The sequence below is a fragment of the Schistocerca serialis genome, chromosome 1 (assembly GCF_023864345.2).
Source record: "Schistocerca serialis cubense isolate TAMUIC-IGC-003099 chromosome 1, iqSchSeri2.2, whole genome shotgun sequence".
Taxonomy (NCBI): Eukaryota; Metazoa; Arthropoda; class Insecta; order Orthoptera; family Acrididae; genus Schistocerca; species Schistocerca serialis.
In genome coordinates this window covers 608,361,668-608,382,459 of record NC_064638.1, presented here as the reverse complement: position 1 = coordinate 608,382,459, position 20,792 = coordinate 608,361,668, and the positions used below count along the sequence as shown (strand labels likewise).

The 20,792-nt window shown below is 39.4% G+C and overlaps 1 protein-coding gene across 4 annotated transcripts in view; it reads right to left on the bottom strand.

Moving 5' to 3' along the window:
- Positions 1-20,792, bottom strand: part of LOC126477588 (helicase domino) — a 423,343-nt gene that overhangs the window by 192,163 nt on the left and 210,388 nt on the right. For all 4 annotated transcript variants that reach the window (XM_050103628.1, XM_050103631.1, XM_050103630.1 and 1 more), the window contains 4 exons: positions 14,286-14,482; positions 6,314-6,428; positions 6,019-6,135; positions 2,056-2,280 (listed from right to left, as the gene is read on the bottom strand). In XM_050103628.1, the coding sequence (XP_049959585.1) occupies positions 2,056-2,280; positions 6,019-6,135; positions 6,314-6,428; positions 14,286-14,482 (654 nt within the window). The remainder of the gene's footprint in view (positions 1-2,055; positions 2,281-6,018; positions 6,136-6,313; positions 6,429-14,285; positions 14,483-20,792) is intronic.

Genomic DNA, 20,792 nt, shown 5'->3' with positions numbered 1-20,792 from the left:
GACAGGCACAACAAACGGACTGTTACACATTGAGCCTTTGGTCAAACCCTTCTTCAGAAGAAAAAACACACACACACACACACACACACACACACACACACACACACACACACACACAAACTGCTACCACCGCCCACTGCGGCCAGAATGCAACTCTCGCACTGAACGAAAGCAGCAATCTGGAGTGGTGCTGGGAAGGGGAGGGATATCTGGGTACGGGTGGGGGAGAGAAGAGTACTGTCTGGTGGAGCATACTGGGACTGGATGACAGCATAACAAGGCTAGCAGGTGCAGCATCAGGAGGATGTGGGTGAGTAAGGGGATGGGTGGTGGGGAATGGGAAAAGAGAGGAACGGAGATGGGGAAAAGATTAGTGGATGTGTTAGCAGAGAGTGAAACATGTTGAGGATGAGGAGACATTAACTGGGAGGTGGTGATAGGACAGAGGGGGTGGAAACTGTAGGATGGAGGATGTGGTAACAGTAGGTTACCTTAGGTCAAGGCTGAGATAATTACATAGTACCAGGAGGGGAGAATGTGTTGTAAGGATAACTCCCATCTGTGCAGTTCAGAAAGCTACTGGTGGAGGGGAGGATCTTGATAGCTCAGGTAGTGAAGCAGCCATTGAAACCAAGCCTGTTATGCTCAGCTGCATGCTGTGCCACAAGATGGCCACTTTGCTCTTGGCCACAGTTTGGTAGTGGCTGTTAATCCAGGTCGACAGCTAGCTGGGAGTCCTACCAATATAAAAAGCTGTGCAATGATTGCAGTAGAGTAGGTATATGATATGGCTGTTTTCACACATGGCCCAGCCACTGATTGGGTACAATAAGCCTGTGTCAGGGATGGAACAGGAAGTGCATGGTGGGTGGATTGCGCAGGCCTCGCATCTGGGTCTTCCACAGGGATGATCCCTGCGGCAAGGTGTTGTGTACGGAACACTGCTTTAAGAGGGGTGGGAAGGATCTTAAGTAGGATGTTCCTCACATCAGGGCATAATGATAGGTAATCAAAGCCCTGACAAATGATGTGGTTCAGCTGTTCCAGTCCAGGATGGAATGGGTGACAAAGGCAGTACTCTTCTGTAACTGGTTCTTGGGGTGTTTGGACAACTGGGGGTGTGTGGGGATATGGCATGAAAAATCTATTTGCAGACTAGGTCTGGGAGTAGTGCCTGTCTGTGAAGGCTTTTATGAGACCTTCAACATACCAGGCCATTCTTGTCACTGCAGTTATGCCATCCTGGGTGGCTAAGCTGTATGGGAGGGACTATTTGGGGAGGAGCAGGGGCAGCTATCAAAATGCAAGTACTGTTGGTGGTTGGTGGGTTTCATGTGGACACAGGTGTGGATGGAGCCATCGGAGAGGAGAAGCTTAATGTCCGGGAAGGTGGCATGCTGATGCTGTTTTGAAGTAGATCAAGTGAAGCGGATGGGAGAGAAGTTGTTACGGTTGTGTAGGAATGACAATAGTGTGTCTTGGTCCTACATCCAGTTCATGAAGAAATCATCAATGAACCTGACCCATATGAGGTGTTTATAGAGTTTTGGAAAAAGTCAGGACGGTGTATGACGAATGAGGCAGTAGGTTTGGAGCCTAAAGGACATTGGAAGAGGTTGTGTTCAATAGTGGCCAAGACCATGGGCATGAGGCATGTTGGCATAAACAGAAGTGATGTCAATAATGATGAGGAGGGATCCAGGAGGTACAAGTGTGGAGATGACGTAGAGTAAGAGGAGGAAGCAGTTGGTATCTCTGATGTGGAAGGCTAGATTTTGGGCATCTGGTTGTAGGTATTGGTCAATGAGGACTGAAATTCATTCAGTCAGGGCACAATAACAAACTGCAATGGGGCATCCAGGATTGTTAGGTTTAAAGGTTTAAGGTGGATGTGCGGAGTGTTGTGCGGGTGAGGAAGAATGAATTCAGGGCAGAATGTCTGAGAATTTCCTATTTTACTGCAAGTATGTGGCATCCAATGTATAAAATGGAGAACAAAAAGTAGTAAGTGTGAATGTCCAGAAACGCTGTGAACCTTTCTGGTTGCACATTTACCTGTTGTTCTAACTGTCTGACTTCTTGTTCTGCCTTGCTAATTTCCTGTTCTCCTGAAGCTGCATTTCCTTCTGCTTCCTCTAGTGGAATAGACTCATCAAATTCTGCAAGATCAGCAGCTGCCTCAGCTGTGGCAGTTCTTGCAGCAAGGACATCAGATTCATCTTCTGCAGCAGCCAAAGCTGATTCTAGAGCACCTAAAGCAGCCTTTTCTTCAGTGGGTGCCTGTAAAAGAAAGAACATACCTGTAATGACCATTTATGTTAAAATATATTTATATAAAATGCTAAGTTATGGATAAAATATAGACAACAGTGTTAGGGAATACAGTACATGAAGTAGATAAATAGCCACTGTGAGTGTCTGACAAATGATGCAAGTCTGAGGCTGAACTACACCCATCACCTTCTTGTTCACATGTCTATGGGTGACCCGATGCTGTTTTTATGGTGGAATCTCCCAAAAACATTTTTGAAGGAACCACAGATTTTGAAGGTCATAAGTGGGAAAAAGTACTACTGAAAATTACATCATTTGGTGATGATTTGATTTTTTTGTTGGTGGTAATTCAGAATTAAGGGTACCAAATTTTGGGATTTGGCAATATGCAATCTGCAATCTTTTAATGCCACACAGCCTGACATGCAATATAAATAAATTATAATTCAAAATGTGCCTTTTCAAGAACATGTTCAGACTATAACACCCATAAACTCTCAAAATTACACATTAGTATGCAAGAAACAAAAATGTGTTAAATAAGGTGAAATTGGCTAAATAAAATACGTCGGACATGTAATTTTTTGAGTTCTAGAGGGGCACCACACCCTTGATAAATTTGAAGAAGGGAGTCATTATGGACGTGTAGGAAGTGGAAAAGATTCTGGTTCATCCTCATTTTCACTTTCTTCTTGTATCTCTGCCATTTGTTGTGTAAGACATCATTAACTGCCATGAACTATCAGATGGCAACACCTTCGTCACTGTCAACAAATGCAGTGATTCTAAGGTACTGTGTGTTTCCTTCCTTCCCCATTTTTGCAGCCATTGTTCAGCTGCAATTACTTCTTTTTCTGGTGTGATGTCTTCCATAAGTACCATCCGATGAAAGCAGCCTTCTTCAAGCAGTTTCAGATTTATGCACAGAATTCCACGCACTTCTTACAAAATGTACAGCATCTAAGATTGTTACCTTTCTCACTGCAGTACGAAGACAGTCCAGCCTGTTCCTGTATTTTTGTTTCAGGCAATGTATACTGCCTTGGTTGAGTGGCTGAATGTGGCTTATACAGATGGGAAGAAAAATTTATATTACACTGATACGATGTGTCTTTGGGGATATACTTCACACCGACCAATAAACAAAATTTCTATTTCTAGCACCCAAACTTGCACACAAGATTTGTCCAAATATAGTTGTCATTACCCATGTTTTCAAATTAGATGTATACTTACATAGAAATGTCTGCACATTTTTAAGCCTTGTGGACTCTTTACCTTTCCAGTTATTAGTGGCATCAACTTTTCATTACAAAATAATAAGACAATTAGCCTATCTTTACTAAATTTTGTGCTGTGGCATTTCTCTCCTCTGAACTCAAGAGCTTCATTAGACAGAAGTTGAACAAATAAGCCTGTTTCAGCTGCACTACAAACATCACTGGGACAGTATTTTTGTATGATGGGAAAGTCTTTTTCCATGACTGAACAGTGTCAATGTTTAACACTTCCAGTGTCACCCTGAACACATTAATATGTTAAATTATTTCAGTTCTTGGATCTTTTGATCCACTATTGGATGTTTTGAAATCTGAGTGTCTCAACTTTGGTGCCAAATATATTGCTTTAGTGCGAATCACAGTACCACCCGTTGAAATATTCATGGCATGAGCTTGTTTTATCTACTTCAATAGCACCTTTTCCAGTTCTGGAGAGTGACTGTCATGCACTTATTTATGTTTGTCACTTACTTCTTCCAAACATGCTGCTCCTATTATTTTTCATTTGCTCATTACTGTATTTAATGTTAATGTTGATGGAGAAACATTCAGTTTTCATTCAATATCAACATGCTTAATGAAGGAATTTTTGTCCAGTTTCTGATTAATGTTCCAGTTTTCTTATCTTGTCACACTGTCTTTTTGTCCACGATGTATCACTACACTATTTGAAAAGAGAGAGAGAGAGAGAGAGAGAGAGAGAGAGAGAGAGAGAGAGAGAGAGAGAGAGAGAGAGAGAGAGAGAGAGAGAGAGTCAAATGCTAAACACTAACGAAGAACACACATGACATAGTTACACACTAATAAGTAGTTGATTTATTGTTCCACTGCTACAGAAATCAGAAGTGATCGGAGCTACTGCCAACCTATACAAACTATTTCTCTGTGTCATTTCTACGGTAGCAAATGATTTGTATGACACACAAAAGTTGCCAGCACTCAACAGCACAGTCTCCCTGCACTTTTCCTAACCAGAAGGCCACAAACATCCTGTTCCCACAATACCTGAAACTGTTGGCAACAAATACTGCAGCAGCCAAACAATACTTGTACAACTCAATTTGAAAACGATAAACGAGGAGGGAGCAAGTATAAACGAATGATTTTAACCTGTGTATATTGCAACTGGGACTGGGACTTCCAAAAAGGAATTTACTATGTAGGAAAGTGTAGTAATGAGGATGTACCAACACACGACACCACTGTACATGGTATCTGTCTTTCCTCATACTATCACGTCAATTAAAAATCAATTAAAGGAAAACATATTACTCTAAATTAGAAGTCAAAAGGGAATCATATCACCACCCACTTAAGAAACAATATGGCAAAATGATCGTTTTCTTCTCTTTTCTTTTTTTTAAATGCTATGCTGTCATAACCATACAAAAACATCAAGCACTAGTTACATTTTGGCAGAATCAGAGAAATATTTCACTTCATTTTTTTTTCTTTTGAAGGAAACACCTTCCCATTTACTAGAATTGTGGATCAGTTCTTACAGAAACCATGAAAAATGGAAGTGGAGTCCACTACGTAACTTTTACCAAATTTTTAACATAGTTTATTCACAAAATGCATATTGTTTCAGCTCCACAATACACAGGTAAACTTCTGAGTGTACATTCAAAAAACTGCACTTTAACTATTCCTGGTGTCAGCTTTTAACTGGAAGACCTGTACCTCCCACACTTCTCACATGCATGTCAACTTTAAAATACTTTCTTAAGTGTTTGTCAGTAATTGCTTGTCAAAAAATATTGGGTATGGGACAGCCTGAATAAGGGGAGAATGGAATTCTCATTATTCATTCACAGTATGTTTCACAATTATTTATCATCTCTTTCAGATCACATAATGACTTCAATGACACTCTCTTGAAATACTCAGTTAGCACACTTTACGTGGGAGAACATACCATTTTCATTGCATTAACACAGCTCAACTGCCCAGAAATATCAGTTAGTAAATGCACTTACTAGTGCCTGTTAGTTGCTGCTTGTGACCTAATCATAGTATTAACATCTACAGTGATAGCAGAAACCACATTTTAATGTTCCAGAGGGATGCAAGTTGTGAATTCATAAACTGTGGTTTTAAACTGTGACAAATCACAACTAAAAATCACAGTTACCAGAAAATAGAATTCTCAGAAATACTGATACCACAAAATCAAAGTTGAGCCCTTCCCTAAAAAGTTGATGTATCTTAAGCAGGGACCACATTACAAAGTCATTAGGACTTGCCTGTATATCTGAAGGGTATTGCCATGTAACTAAGATACAGACACTGTACCTCTGTTATAAAATGTTCAATTCCTCAAAACACTCCACTTTCGTTTGCATATTAGTAAGTGGCAAATCTGAGGCCATTCAGCTTAACCTTCCTCAAGGCACAATACACACATTTAATTTACATGGTGAACTGATCAGTTATTTATTATCTTGCAACAGGTATAGCATACCTGAGATTCATCCTTAGACTTTTTCTCTTTTTCATTATCCTTTTCCAAAATTTCAGCCATTCTTCTTGATGGGTCATCTTCATTGATATCAATATTAAAGAGATCCTGGATTGTTGACTGGAAACAAACAATATCAATATATTACACACAATTAAAATGGGAAATATAATTTAAAAATCAACTCTTTTAGGAAACCATTCAAACTACACAGAGTAAAAGACAAATGAAATTAGTCACACATTGATATGTAATAATCAGCTGAATGACTAATACACTGTACATATTGGTCACCTACTTTTTTAAAATATGCTGTTGTGAAGTTTCCTCCTTCAATTGCAAGATCTCCCAACAATCGTTTCTGATTAGCCTTCTTCAGAATATTTTCTTCAACAGTCATTTCACTAACGAGCCTGGAAATTAGTAATTACAGTGGTTACTACTATCAAAACATGTAAATCGAAGAAGGAATCTGTAAAAACTAGATTTATATCTGCATCTACATATATACTATGCAAGCCACTGTACAATGCATGGCGGTGGGTACCCTGTAGCACCAATACTCATTTACCTTCCTGTTCCACTTGCAAATAGAATGAGCGAAAAACAAGTCAGTAAGTTGCCGTACGAGCCCTAATTCCTCATATCTTGGCTCCATTGTCCTTATACAAAATGTATGTTGCCAGCAGTAGAATCTTTCTGCAGTCAGCTCCAAATGCCAGTTCTCTACATTATCTCTATAGTGTTCCTCAAGAAGTGTGTCACCTTCCCTTCAGGAGTTCCCATTTGAGCACCTCTGTAACAATTATGTGTTGTTCAAATCTACCGGTAACAAATCTAGCAGCCCACCTCTTAATTGCTTCAACATCTTCCTTTAATCCAACTACTGAACACCCAAGCAGTACTCAAGAACTGACTAGAGTCCTATATGCGGTCTCCTCTGAAAATTCTCGCAATAAACCCAAGTCGACCACTCACCTTCCCTACCATAATCCTGCATACTTGTTTCATTTCATACTGCTTTGCAATACTACACCCAGATATTTAAATGGCATGACTGTGTCAAACAGGACACTACTAACGCTGTATCCAGACATTATAGGTTTGCTTTTCTTACTCATCCACATTACTTACATTTTTCCACATTAAAGTCAGCTGCCATTCATCACACCAACTAGAAATTTTGCACAAGTCAACTTGTATCCTCCTACAGTCATTCAGCTTCGACACCTTCCCATACAACACAGTATCAACAGTAAACAATTGCAGACTGCTGCCCACCCTGTCTGCCAAATCATTTATGTGTACAGAAAATAACAGTGGTCCTATTACACTTCCTTGGGGCACTATTGACAATAACCTTGTCTCTCATGAACATTTTACATGAAAACAGCATACTGGGTTCTGTTACTAAAGAAGTCTTTGAGCAGCTCACATGCCTGGGAACTTATTCCATATGCTCGTACCTTCATTAACAGTCTGCAGTGTTAAATGCTTTTCATAAATTTAGGAATATGGAGCCTCCCAATTGTCCCTCATAGATAGTTCACAGTGTATCATGTATGAAAGGGGAAAGTTGAGTTTCACATGAACGATGCTTTCTAAAACCGTGCTGATTCGTGGACATAAGCTTTTCGGTCTCTAGGAAATTTATTATATTTGAACTCAAAATATTTTCAAGAATTCTGCAGCAAACTGATATTAAGAATATTGGTTTGTAATTTTGTCGGTCCGTTCTTTCACCCTTTTTATATACAGGAGTCACCTGCACTTTTTTTCAGTCACTTGGGACTTTGCCCTTGGCGAGAGAGATAAATTCACAATAACTGCTAGCTAAGGGGCCAATGCCATAGAGAACTCTGTGTAAAATTGAACTGGGATTCCATCAACCCCTGGTGACTTCTTTGTTTTTGCCTCTTTCAGTTGATTCTCTACACTAGGGATGCTTCTTACTATGTTGTCCTCATAGAACTCTGCACGATGGTCAAACAACAGTATAATAAATGAGAAGCACCAGTCTGCTTTTGTTCTACAATATTACTTTTATTGTGTTAACCGGTTTTCAGCTTACGAGGCCATCTTCAGACATTTACTGAGCATTGTTACCAAAGAAGTTACAATGTTTGCTAACAACATTGGAAGAGAAGTAACACGTCTAAACTGAAGCAGAACCATACAGTTAAGTAACATTTTTGACAGTGTGGTGGTAACGCAATGAAAAAGTAAAAAATTGAACAGTAAATAAATAAAAATGGAGTAGACAGGAAAAACTTTAACACAAAATAGGATCAGCATGCCATCATAACAGTTTCTATTAATAAACAAAACTAATAAAATAATATAAAATTAGTACTTGACAAGGCTACATCAGGAGGTACAAAACATGGAGAGTGATACACAAACCAATTAAAAGAAGAAACAATTATTAATGTAACTACAGAATACATAAGGAACTTAAGAAAATCAATAAGATAAACAGAAATAAATAAATGCAAGGAAATGGAGGCGCTTGAGGGAACATACAGTAAATGCAATCTTTGAGAGAGTGGTGGTACTGCATTTTAGCATTAACATCATATTCAGAACAGCGGCTGTGTAACAGTTTGCATTAAATAAATGAACAAATAAAATATGAACGATATTTGATGAGACAATTAAAGAGGTGTTAAACATGGACAGTAATACAAGTACCAGTTAAAAGAAAGCCTGAAACTACAGTCTATATGGAATCATAGGCAACTTCGATAAAACAAAAGATCTTAATGAATACAGGAAAATGGGAATATGTAGGAACAGACAGTGTGGGAAGTAGTAAATAACAGAGATGATTATATAAAGTTTAGGAGAGGGGAAGTGTTGAGCTGTGTGGGATCATTTAGGATTAGATCCGGACTGTGAGCAAGATGTTTTTTAATTTCCAGGGCTTCCAGCAGGTTGAATTTATGGCCTTTCTTTGCTAAGGGAAGTAAGAGGGTCACTCCAAAAGAAATGCACACTAGTTTTGTAAAAATACAGTTTTCATTCTGCATGTATGGAAGTTTTACAGTGTGTAGACACAACCTTCCCGCTTGTTTTCAAACTTAATTCAACCTGTTCCCGTGAGTGGTGCCATCACAACATGTCTTCAAGATGGCTGCTACACTTGACGTTCGTCAGAAGCAATGTGATGTCATAGAATTCCTGTGCTGTGAAAACGAGACAGTGGGAAACATCCACAACAGGTTGAAAAAGGTGTATGGAGATGCTACTGTCGATCGCAGTACAGTTAGTCGATGGGCAAGCAGGTTACGTGATGAAAGCGGGCACGGCAATATTGAGGATTGTCCTCACAGCGGCAGGCCACGTACTGCACACACTCCAGACAATGTACAGAGAGTTAAAGAATTGGTGACTGCTGACAGACGCATCACAGTGAACAAACTGTCATGCTACATTGGGATAGGGGAAGGAAGTGTTTGCAGAATACTGAAAGTGTTGGTGTTAAAAAAGGTTTGTGCCAGGTAGGTTCCCAGGAGGTTGACAGTGGCTCACAAAGAAACAAGAAAAATGGTATGCAGCGAACTTTTGAAACAGTATGAGAATGGTGGAGATGAATTTCTTGGAAGAATTGTGACAGGTGATGAAACATGGCTCCATCATTATTCACCAGAGATTAAGAGGCAATCAATGGAGTGACATCATGCAAATTCACCCAAGAAAAAAGAATTCAAAACCACACCTTCTGCTGGAAAAGTTATGGCTACGGTGTTTTTCGATTCCGAAGGACTCTTGCTTGTGGACATCATGCCAAATGGAACCACCATAAATTCTGATGCATATGTTACGACACTGAAGAAACTTCAAGCTCGACTCATCGTGTTCGGCCACATCGGCAAATGCAGGATGTTTTGCTGTTGCACAACAATGCACGGCCACATGTCAGTCAAAAAACCATGGAAGCGATCACAAAACTCGGATGGACAACACTGAAACACCTGCCTTACAGTCCTGACCTGGATCCATGTGACTATCATCTCTTTGGGAAACTGAAAGACTCTTCGTGGAACAAGGTTTAAAGATGATGACTCCCTTGTGCATGCTGCCAAACAGTGGCTCCAACAGGTTGGTGCACAATTTTACAGAGTGGGTATACAGCCACTGGTTCCAAGATGGCGTAAGGCAGTTGAGAGACATGGAAATTATGTGGAGAAATGAAAATTTTGTTCCTAAAGGATGTATCTACACACTGTAAAACTTTCAAACATGTAGAATAAAAGATATGGATTAAAAAAAAATAGTGTGCATTTCTTTTGGAGTGACCCTCGTACATGGGGCACTGGCTGGTAGTTGTGACCCTCACACAGTACGTGCTCAGCAAATGAGGAGTCAGAATTCTGTAACCTCCAGCTGCATTCATGTTCAGCCAGCCTAGTTGCTATGTCTCTGCCTGACTGACCGATGTAAAATTTGTCACAATCAGAACAGGTGATTTTGTATACCCCACTGTTGGGTAATAACTGGGTTTTATCTTTGCTATTAAAAACACACTGGGCTGTCATGTTCTCAACATAGTAGGAAAGCCTATACTTGCAAGCTTTCAGTGCTTTGGCAACAATCTGTGATACCTCACCTAGAAATGGTAGTGTACACCATTTCTTGCAGACAGTGGATGGGGAAGCAGGTGGGGCATAGAGGAGGAGTATAATTTTCCATTTTTGTTTCCTGTGCAGGATGTGGCCAATAAGAACTGGCTGTTGCCATTGGCTGTGGCAATAAATTTTACTGTATCTAACTCTGCTTCAAAATCATCTCTGGACATACGGGTAGGTATGAGATGGTGTACTATTGACTGGAAAGCTGCATGTTTGTGAGCTATGGGGTGTTGTGAGCAAGAAGGTATTACTGTGCCTGTAGTTGTAGTTTTTCTTCTATACATTTTGAAGGGGTGTGTGTGTGTGTGTGTGTGTGTGTGTGTGTGTGTGTGTGTGTGTGTGTGTGTACTGTCAATGGTGAGATTATGGATTTGTTGCCAATCTCAATTGTGAACTGAATGTTTTTATGTTGACTGTTCAGGTTTTTCAAAAATATATTGAGTTGTCTAGTAGTACCAGTCCACATACACAGGACATCATCTACATATCTAAACCAGTATTTGATATTTGCACACTCAAAGGTTCTGTTTTTGGAAAATTTTGTTCAAAATGATCCAAAAATATTTCAGCCAACAGTGGACTAAGAGGGGGAACCATCATAGCTAAGCCATCTAATTGTTTATAAAGAGCGACTTGGAATTTGAAATAGCTCTGTGCCAGGCAAGTCTGTGTGGCCAGTCTCAAGTCATTCAATTCCACAGGATTGACATTAGACATGTGCAACAGCTCTGTCAGAATATCAATGCATTCTACCAGTGGTATGTTAAGAAACAAACTGCAGACATCAAAGGACACTAATTTATCATTGTGGGAGACAGATATACCTTTTAACTTATTTACTAGGTCCACAGAGTTGGAAATACCATGCTTTGGTTTGAAATTAGTCTTGCTCTTAATTAGGACATCCAGTTTACTAGCTAGTTTGTAAGATGGAGTAGTGAATGATGATACAACTGGACGAACTTTATCCACATAATCACATTTGTTCAAAAGTACAATACTGCTGCCTTTATCAGATTTTGTGGCATTGATATCTTGGTGTTACAGTTCCTGTTTTAAGGACTCGAGGGCGTGAAAGTCAACAGACCGTGAGATGTTTCAAATTTGGTTTCATTCTTTAGTGCATTGGCAACTAAATATTTTGCAGTGGTGTCTTTCGTTAGAGCATATTCAATACCTACTTTCATAACATCCGGTTGTTTTTCTGATGGGAGGGTTGGGAGGAGCATATTTAAAAGCTTTCTCAAGCACTTTTTGTTCATTTGGAGACAGAACCAAGTTAACTTAGCAAACAAAGGCCATAAAGCCAACCTGCTGGAAGCCCTGGAAATTAAAAAACATCTTGCTCACTGTACGGACCTAATCCTAAATGACCCCAAACAGCTCAACATTTCCCCTCTCCTAAATTTTGTATAATCATCTCCGTTATTCACTACTGCCCATACTGTCTGTTCCTACATATTCCCATTTTCCTGTATTCATTAAGTTCTTTTGTTTTATCGAAGTTGTCTATGTATTCCATATACACTGTAGTTTCAGTAGTTAAGGCTTTCTTTAACTGGTACTTGCATTAATGTCCATGTTTAACACCTCTTTAGTTGTCTCATAAAATATTGTTCACATTTTACTTTGTTCATTTATTTAATGCAAACTGTTACATAGCCACTATTTTGAATATAATGTTAATGCTAAAATGCAGTACCACCACTCTCTCAAAGATTGCATTTACTGTATGTTCCCTCAAGCCTCCATTTACCTGCATTTATTTATTTCTGTTTATCTTATTGATATTCTTAAGTTCCTTATGTATTCTGTAGTTACATTGATAATTGTTTCTTCTTTTAATTGGTTTGTGTATCACTCTTCATGTTTTACACCTCCTGATGTAGCCTTGTCAAGTACTAATTTTATTTATTTTATTTTATTAGTTTTGTTTATTAATATTCCCCTACATCAATTCATTGTTTAAGTGAAATGCTAACAACTGCATATGTGCTCTTTCTACCTGAAACAAAGTTTAAACAGATTCCTAATCTTCTTGACTGATTCGTTAACCTCTGTAGCCAAAGTTGCTATGACAACATCATGATCAGTAACATTCACGTCTATACTAACACCATTGATATTGTCCTGCCATATTTAACTAAGGTACTTCCACCGTGTGTGGGCCACCGAACCAGCTACTGAAGACAGTTTTCGGAGATGTGCTCAAAAGTACTTCGCAAGATTGTCTGTCTGTACCCCCTGCATTGAATTCACAGATGCCCCAGTCTTTGTTCAGTAGGTTAAAGCTGCCTCCAACTACTATTGTATGATCTGGATATTTATGCATTACTGACCGTGGACTTACTTTGAATGAATCTAGAACTGTCACAGTGGAGTCAGATGGCAATTAGTTTGGTTTCATCTAGATCTGTTATACATGACAAGATAACTTCACAGTCACACTCAATTTCAAACTCGATAGAGACACAATTTTTGTAGACTGCAATAAACACTACTATTCCTACGGTATCTAATCTGTCTTTCCAATATACGTTCCTCTGCTTGCACCTTACAGACTAAGCCAGCAGCCTTCACCACCTATAGCATCAGCCTGAATGAACTGAGGATGGCCTCAGGACCCATGCAACAATCATAGTTGGTGCCGACATGAGCCACAACTTGCAGACAACTGCACCCTGCACACTCAATAGTTGCAGATAAGGCCACCTCCATATGTCGGATGAGCCCCACTGGCAGACATACCAAGTACACACTGGCTTTCTTTCCAGTCTTGAACAGTATCTAGCTAAGGGGCTCCACAATGCCCCCAATACTGGAGGTCCCCATCTCCTGCTCGTATGTGTCTTCTCAGACCCTGATGAAGGAGAGCCACCTATTAACTCACATGGCAAATAGGCGAGTCCAGATGGCCAGCATCCATATTGGCCCTCTGTCTCAAGTGACACGTACATGTTACCGCCCACTCCGCAGTGAAGGTGGATCAGCATAGACACGTAAACAAACACTCCCATTGCCATGGCACAACTGATTAATAATACTGAGTTTAATGTAACTGTTAGGTTAACTGCATATTATGTTTGGGTGTGTGTGTGTGTGTGTGTGTGTGTGTGTGTGGGGGGGGGGGGGGGGGGGGTGAATGTGCCCACTTATGCAAGAAAAGGAGCTAGTGTTCAAAAGCTACTGTGAATGCTGTTTTCTGTTTTGTGTTTCTGTGCTCCACTCACTGGTTTGCTATAGGAGAGTGGTTGACTTTCCCTTTTCATGTACTGCTCCATCCACGAGTTTCAATTATTGCTGTACATTTTCGTATTATTCTGACATGATTCTTCGTCACAGAGTACTGCTACTAAAGTATAATTCACCCCAGCATATAGAATCATGAGGAGTCTAATAACATGCAAATGACTTTAATTACAACAGCCATAATTAACACACAAATTCTGTTCACTGCCAAAGAAATCACTTCTAAACAACAATTCTCTTTCTAACTCAGCAAAGATTAGCGAACTTAACAGACTAGAACAATGCTGAACTTAATATGCTAGAATAATAAGAAAACAAAATAATAAAATGTGTCACATATGTTTACATGTTTTTCGAATGGAATACTGAATATTACGGTGCTTAAATTACCTGTAAATGTGTACATCTCTTGTCTGGCCAATTCTGTGACAGCGATCTTGTGCTTGGGCATCCATTGTTGGATTCCAGTCACTGTCGTAAAATATTACAGTATCTGCTCCAGTTAGGTTTACGCCAATACCACCAGAGCGGGTAGATAATATAAAGCAAAATATGCGCCTATCAGCATTGAAACGTTCCATCAAAAGCTGGAAAAAAAAAGAATATGTGAACAATTTTTTTAATGTTACATTTGAAATAAACACAATAAATAATCATGGCTACACAAAAGAGTGAAACTAAAACACTGGGGTAAGCGAAGTTAAACTTCCAAGAGGATTGTCAGAAAAAGCTCAAACAGCATCTAGTACAACTTTTTCTATTGTCAGTTTGGCATGACATCTAATAGCTGAACACTTGTGGTCAGCCAGAAAGTTTCAAACTTGTCATCATCATCATCATCATCATCATCCATCATCATCATCATCATCAAGGGTGCATTTGCATGGCTAAAATGAACATTGCTGAGATCATACAATGTGCACTGACATGAGCAAACGTGAAAAATACTATATGCTTTGTAAAAACAGGTGCTGAGTCTCCACACCTGTGTACTGCATGTGCTCAGCTGGTTACTTTTTACATTTAAAACTTGGAGATAGCTGTGTGATGGTGTGGGTCTCAGTTTCATGGCAGTCCATTGGTTCCATTGTTACTTTCCAAAGATTAATTATGGCTATGGATTATGCACAGGTTTCTAGCTACAAAAGTATAAATACTGTTAAGCTACAAAAGTATAAATACTGTTAATTTAAGGCAGTGACATTCAAGGTGAGAGGGATGCAGCCTACTTATATAGGACTACTATACTTGCACCAGCGACACATTGCACTTGGCAGTTCACGTTACGCCAAGTTAGATTGGCTATACTGCAATAGCAATGTTGCAACAGCAGCCTCTATACACATGCCAGATGATATGGATTTCCATTCCACCTTGTAAATGTAAGCTATTGAGCAATCATTTTTGAGTTGCTACCACAACGACAGCAAATAAACAATCGCATAATACTGTAGACATAACAAAGCACACATTTTCAATATCAGAGCAAAGAAATACAGGAAATAAGTACTTGATGATGACTGATATCTTGAAAACAATATGGTACATAGTTTACAAAATAAATAATAACAAAGACAGTAACTTCTTGCTCTAAGTTTTATTATGACAGTGATGCTATAAGTAACCTATATCCATCCCTTTTCACTCACCAATTTACAGCGACAACGGTGCAATTATACCTAGCTCCCCATCGTCACTGTTGCCGGAATCAGCGCCTAAACCATATTCATCGTCATCATCACCAAGACAAATCATTACCTGTTCATAGACACTAATGATACCTTTCATTGTCTGTGCCGCTCGAATAAGTTTTTCAATGTGCTTGACTTTTTTCGTCCATAAGACTACACCCACTGTCACAGGAGCTTCACCTATGTTACTGTAAAGGACTTATTGTTGTTCCTTATGTATGTCTTCACATCACTCCACACTAACTCGATGGGGTTGAAACTGCAGTGATACGGTGGCAGCCTTATTACAGTACGAGACTGATCCACCGTGATTTCGTCTACTACATATGTAATTATCATAGGCTTATTTTATTTACCAAGTGAATATAACAGAAGCTTTGTCATGCTCATATCTGTGGCAACATGTTGTGTGTGTAACCACTGCACCATTAACTTCTTTGCAGTTATCTGTGGTTGAGGCTTTGTTCAGTATCACTGAAAGATATGGAGCATTGCCCATTACAATTGTTGTGGGGACATAAAACGGTTTTAATAGGTGTGTCATCTATGTGTTTAAGGTAATAACCTGTCTTTGAAAGACGTTAGATGTGCAGCAAGATGTATGCTGCATATTTTCCAATTACGAAGGTATAAATTCGAATTCCGCCAAACAACGCATGTCACTTTCCGAATCATTGAAATCGAGATTATGATGGGCTTTTGTAAGCTAGTCATAGCTCATGTCACATGATCTCGCCAGCTGACGACAGCAGAGGACACGTGATATAGTCAGCCAATAGCAAGATCACTCTTAAGTAGTGCGAACACACAAATAAGAAAAGTTAATGGTTTAAATTGATATACCTAGCATTCACATATAATATTGGTCTCGAAGATTTATAAGCTGGAAGAAAAGTTAAGCTTCTACTTATAATGTTGATCTTTCTTGCGCATGTTACATTTTAAGATACAACACACAAATGTGCCAGTAAAATTTTTAATAATGACGTAAATGTCTGATCTTCTGGGCTCGAAATTCTTCTAAATCATCGTCCTCAAAGAGTTTATTTTTAAATCATAGTCAAACGCTTTGTGATTTAAGAAATTCATTGTACATTCTTGCACATAGTTCATCTTGTGCAAAAGGAATTTTGCCTTGAATGTAATGCTTTCCAAACCACCATTCGTAATATTTTCCTGCGACCTGTTAGAAATAGGTTCGTATCAGCAGTTGCAAGAGAGCGCCAGAGAAGAGGTGTCACCGCGCTTGCGCAGCTACGATGACGCAGGAAGCCCATATATACGTTGGTACACGTAAAACATTAAAAGCTCTTACATTATATCATAAAAGAAACAAGACATCAGATGATACTTCAAAAGCGTCGGAATTTCACGAACCATACTAAAATGCATAAATCGGCTTAAAATGCACACTCCTATGTAAATTTTCTTGGAGTACCAGTACCGTATTATCTCATGTTTGGTTCTTTATTATGGCATAATGCCATATGTGCACTTGACATGCAGCGAACGGTTGAAACTAGCCAATAGTATGAAATTAAATACTTCGTTTCAAATAAATTGACGCCTCAGCAGAACAGGTTAATGAAAGTCAAATCTCTTTAGCAAATCAGCAAAAATAACTTCATTGTTACGCAAGGCGATTAATGCTTGACTGTCAGAAAGTTGGAAATAATATCTGAAAACTAATAACATATTTTGGCCTTCCGTAATTATGCGAACGTATTTTAATACATTTGATAGCTCCCGGTCACAAAAATCCAATTTGTCATCATTTAATGTGAGAGCAACAAATGAAGAGGAAACAACATAATCACTGGACGTAAACATAGGTCACGTGGAGATGGCCCACCTCCCCACCACAACTCAGACTGCTCTGTGCTTCAGCCCCAGATTTACTATTATTTCCGAACCGGGGTAATATTAAAGTAGTGGCGCCCAGCCACACTTCTGTAACCAGAAGTGGGAGAAGGTACTCATATGCAACTCAACTGCGCATGCGCAAGAGCACACCCACAACTGCTCAAACGAATTTAATTTAAACAGTTGTCACGACGCGCTCATCGGAGGCAATTTGTTGTTATGAAGCATTGCAGTCTTCCTAAAGCCTTTGACACACTTTGTTGTCGGTAGACAGTTGTATGAGCACTATTTTGTTGTTGTATATGGTGCACTTCCTTTGCAACTAAAGTTTTATTTTCTCCCCCCCTGTTCATGTTTTGTTGCTGCAGTATTATTCTGCAGTCGCGGGATACAGTAACATCCTTTGTTCGAGAATTGGTTCTTACCAGTCAAAATCACAAAAATTTAACTGACAACTAAAACAAAGAAAAATTCCCAGAATTCTAAACAATTCCCACGTTTTTCCCCGGATGAAAAAATTCCTGGGTCTTTCCCAGATCTCCCGGCTGTTCGGGGTCGTATACACCCTGTAATAGCGTCCGTCTAGTGCTTTCTAATAGGAGTCCATACTTTCAGCATAATTTTTAGTGACTTTAACCATAATTGAAAAGTTCATTTTCTTTTAATGACATCAGCAACTTTGCTATGGTAGGATACTCTTTCCTGCTGTAGTAAGCATAAGTACGTCTCTGAAGTGCATCAGTCTGGAAACAATCTAAGTTGGTGAGACTGCTTTTTCTTCTTTCCAGGAGTCACTAAAAATACATTATCTGATCCAGAAGCCTTGGAATCATTACATCTTGTCTAATCTCTCAACTTCTACAGTAACACTCGACTGTTTATTTCTGTTCTTGCACTAACTCCAAGAATTTTTGATGTGTATTCCATTAATAAATAGGCAGAAACTGATGGCTGTCTATTGATGAGCTAATGCTCAAAAAACTCCAGTTTTCCGTAACAACTCCAACCTGGCTGTTTAGCAGCACACCTCGACACAAAGGATTAGCACTAAGTGAATAAAGTATTTTCTGTGGCATTTTTCACAGGTCAGAATTTTCTAAAACACAGAACGACGCAGGCACACAGTAGAAAACAATCAAAATGCATGTTGTTCATGTAAACACAAAACAAAGCTGGCAACACAAGAGCTTTGACGTCACAACCAGAAGCAAGAATTGTGCTGAGATTGGTTCGTGTCATATGCCTGACGCCTCGTACTTCTCATTCTTCACTAGTTAAACAGATAAGCTACCAACCTGAAACACATATATACGATTGCAGTCTTTCTCAGCGTATTCCACTGATGAATTCTTCTCAGGTTATCAGCCGAGTGGAGGCATCGTCTTGTTGCAATGTTTCAATGAGTTTCATACCCGTCATCTTCTGGCGAAGATGCCAGAAGATGACGGGTACAAAACCCATCGAAACGTTGTGACATGACGATGCCACCACTCGGTTGATAACGCGAGAAGAATTAATCACTGAAATGCACATGTCAACTGCAAAGTTTCGGTGGTCTCGGTATAATGCATTATTTGAAAGCATGCAGATGAAGTTAAATATCTCTCCCAGCCCATAAAACCAACCAATACAAGGATTACCAATACTTTGTTGTTCAGTCTCCAATCACTGCTAGCAGAATTAAAAGTAACACTGCACCAGCAGGGCTTGAAAGAAAATTGAAAGTAATTCACGTATACTATGCCTCATTCTATGATACACATCAGATGTACAATAATATAGGCACAAAACACTTACTTTATGAGTATTTTCATTCATCTACACACTGAAGGAATACAGAGTTCTGAAGTATACACAATACCACCAAGTTAACGCTGACTTCATTACAAAGAGGTTGATGCACAAGTGTTGTTATGTGTCAGGGTCACGAGAAGATTTGATCGAGCCCACAGATTATTTATATGGTGATGAGGATAGATTAAGAAGATACTGTAAAACCCACAAATAATACGCTGGGCAAAAACCAAAATTTACAATGTAAGGCATTATGTTAAGTGGTATTTTGGCACATCTATTGCAACTGTAGCACCAACGGCCTTGCCTCAGTGGTAATATCGGTTCCCGTCAGATCACAAAGTTAAGCATTGTAAGGCTTGGCTAGCCTTGAATGGGTGACCACTTGGGTCTGCTGAATGCCGTTGGCAAGCAGTGTGCACTTGGCCATTATGAGGCCAACTGAGGAGCTACTTGACAGATGTAGCAGCTTCGATCTTGAAAACTGACAATAGCTGGGAAAGCCGCATGCTGACCACATGCATCTCCTTATCCACAACCAAAGACACCTACTGGCTGAGAATGACTCATCGGTCGGTCGGTGCCATTGGCTCTTCTGAAGCCTGTTCGTACAGAGTATGACAATCCTAGCATTCCTAGAGATGGGATAAGTGTAGAGAAAGGGAAGCGGGTGACATGAGAGCGCAACTCAGAAAAACATAGAGCAATTTCAATCATGTATGTACTTATGGCCTGCTTGTTGTTGGAACACCACAAGAGTTGGGTAGATTATGGCTGAAATCAGAGCACAGGAAGACGTTGGTCTTGACTTCTACTTTTCAGGAATCATGTTAATGTTAATAGAAGAGGAGGACATGGTCCAGTCTTATTATCAATTACAACTTGAAATTATCAGGCAGGAAAATCCTTCCTGCAACATAAGCACATGGATTAGCACAGGCACTCAAATGAACTGCATGAAATGAATGCATCACATTTCAGTAGAAATCTCTTGACATTCTTAACGTCAGTTTGAGAGACGCAAGAGGAAATGATAACATGTTGGGAGGTGCTCTGGGATTTCTCTGTTGAACTTTTGTCAACTCTGACTGTCATCTCAAAGTGAAACATATTTAAAATGTGCAAGACATGTGAAAGATAACATGCGAGTGCACCTCGGGAATGAGTGCTCATATTTTCTCTGGTAACCTCATCACTGGAGGTGGTAGACTTCATTCGAGCCTTGTAGAAGGATATAACCACAATCCATTTTCTGTAATACAGAGAGAGCCATTGCAGAGCTAAGAGATGCTGTATATCTTACTGTTTTTCCAAAACTATTACAATCTGACATGATTGTGAAGAGGGCCATCCTTGCAAAATGACTGCAAAGTGGGCCAGTCTTGCCGCTATAATGATTACTTCCATAATCACATACTTGCTATGTTACCTCGTGTACTGATATAGTAGATTACAATGAATTTTCTACACTCACTTGATCCAGTTCAACCACAACAACACTGTCTTTTACTTAAACAGGCATCTCCAATAATTTAGCTGAAGTGACAGT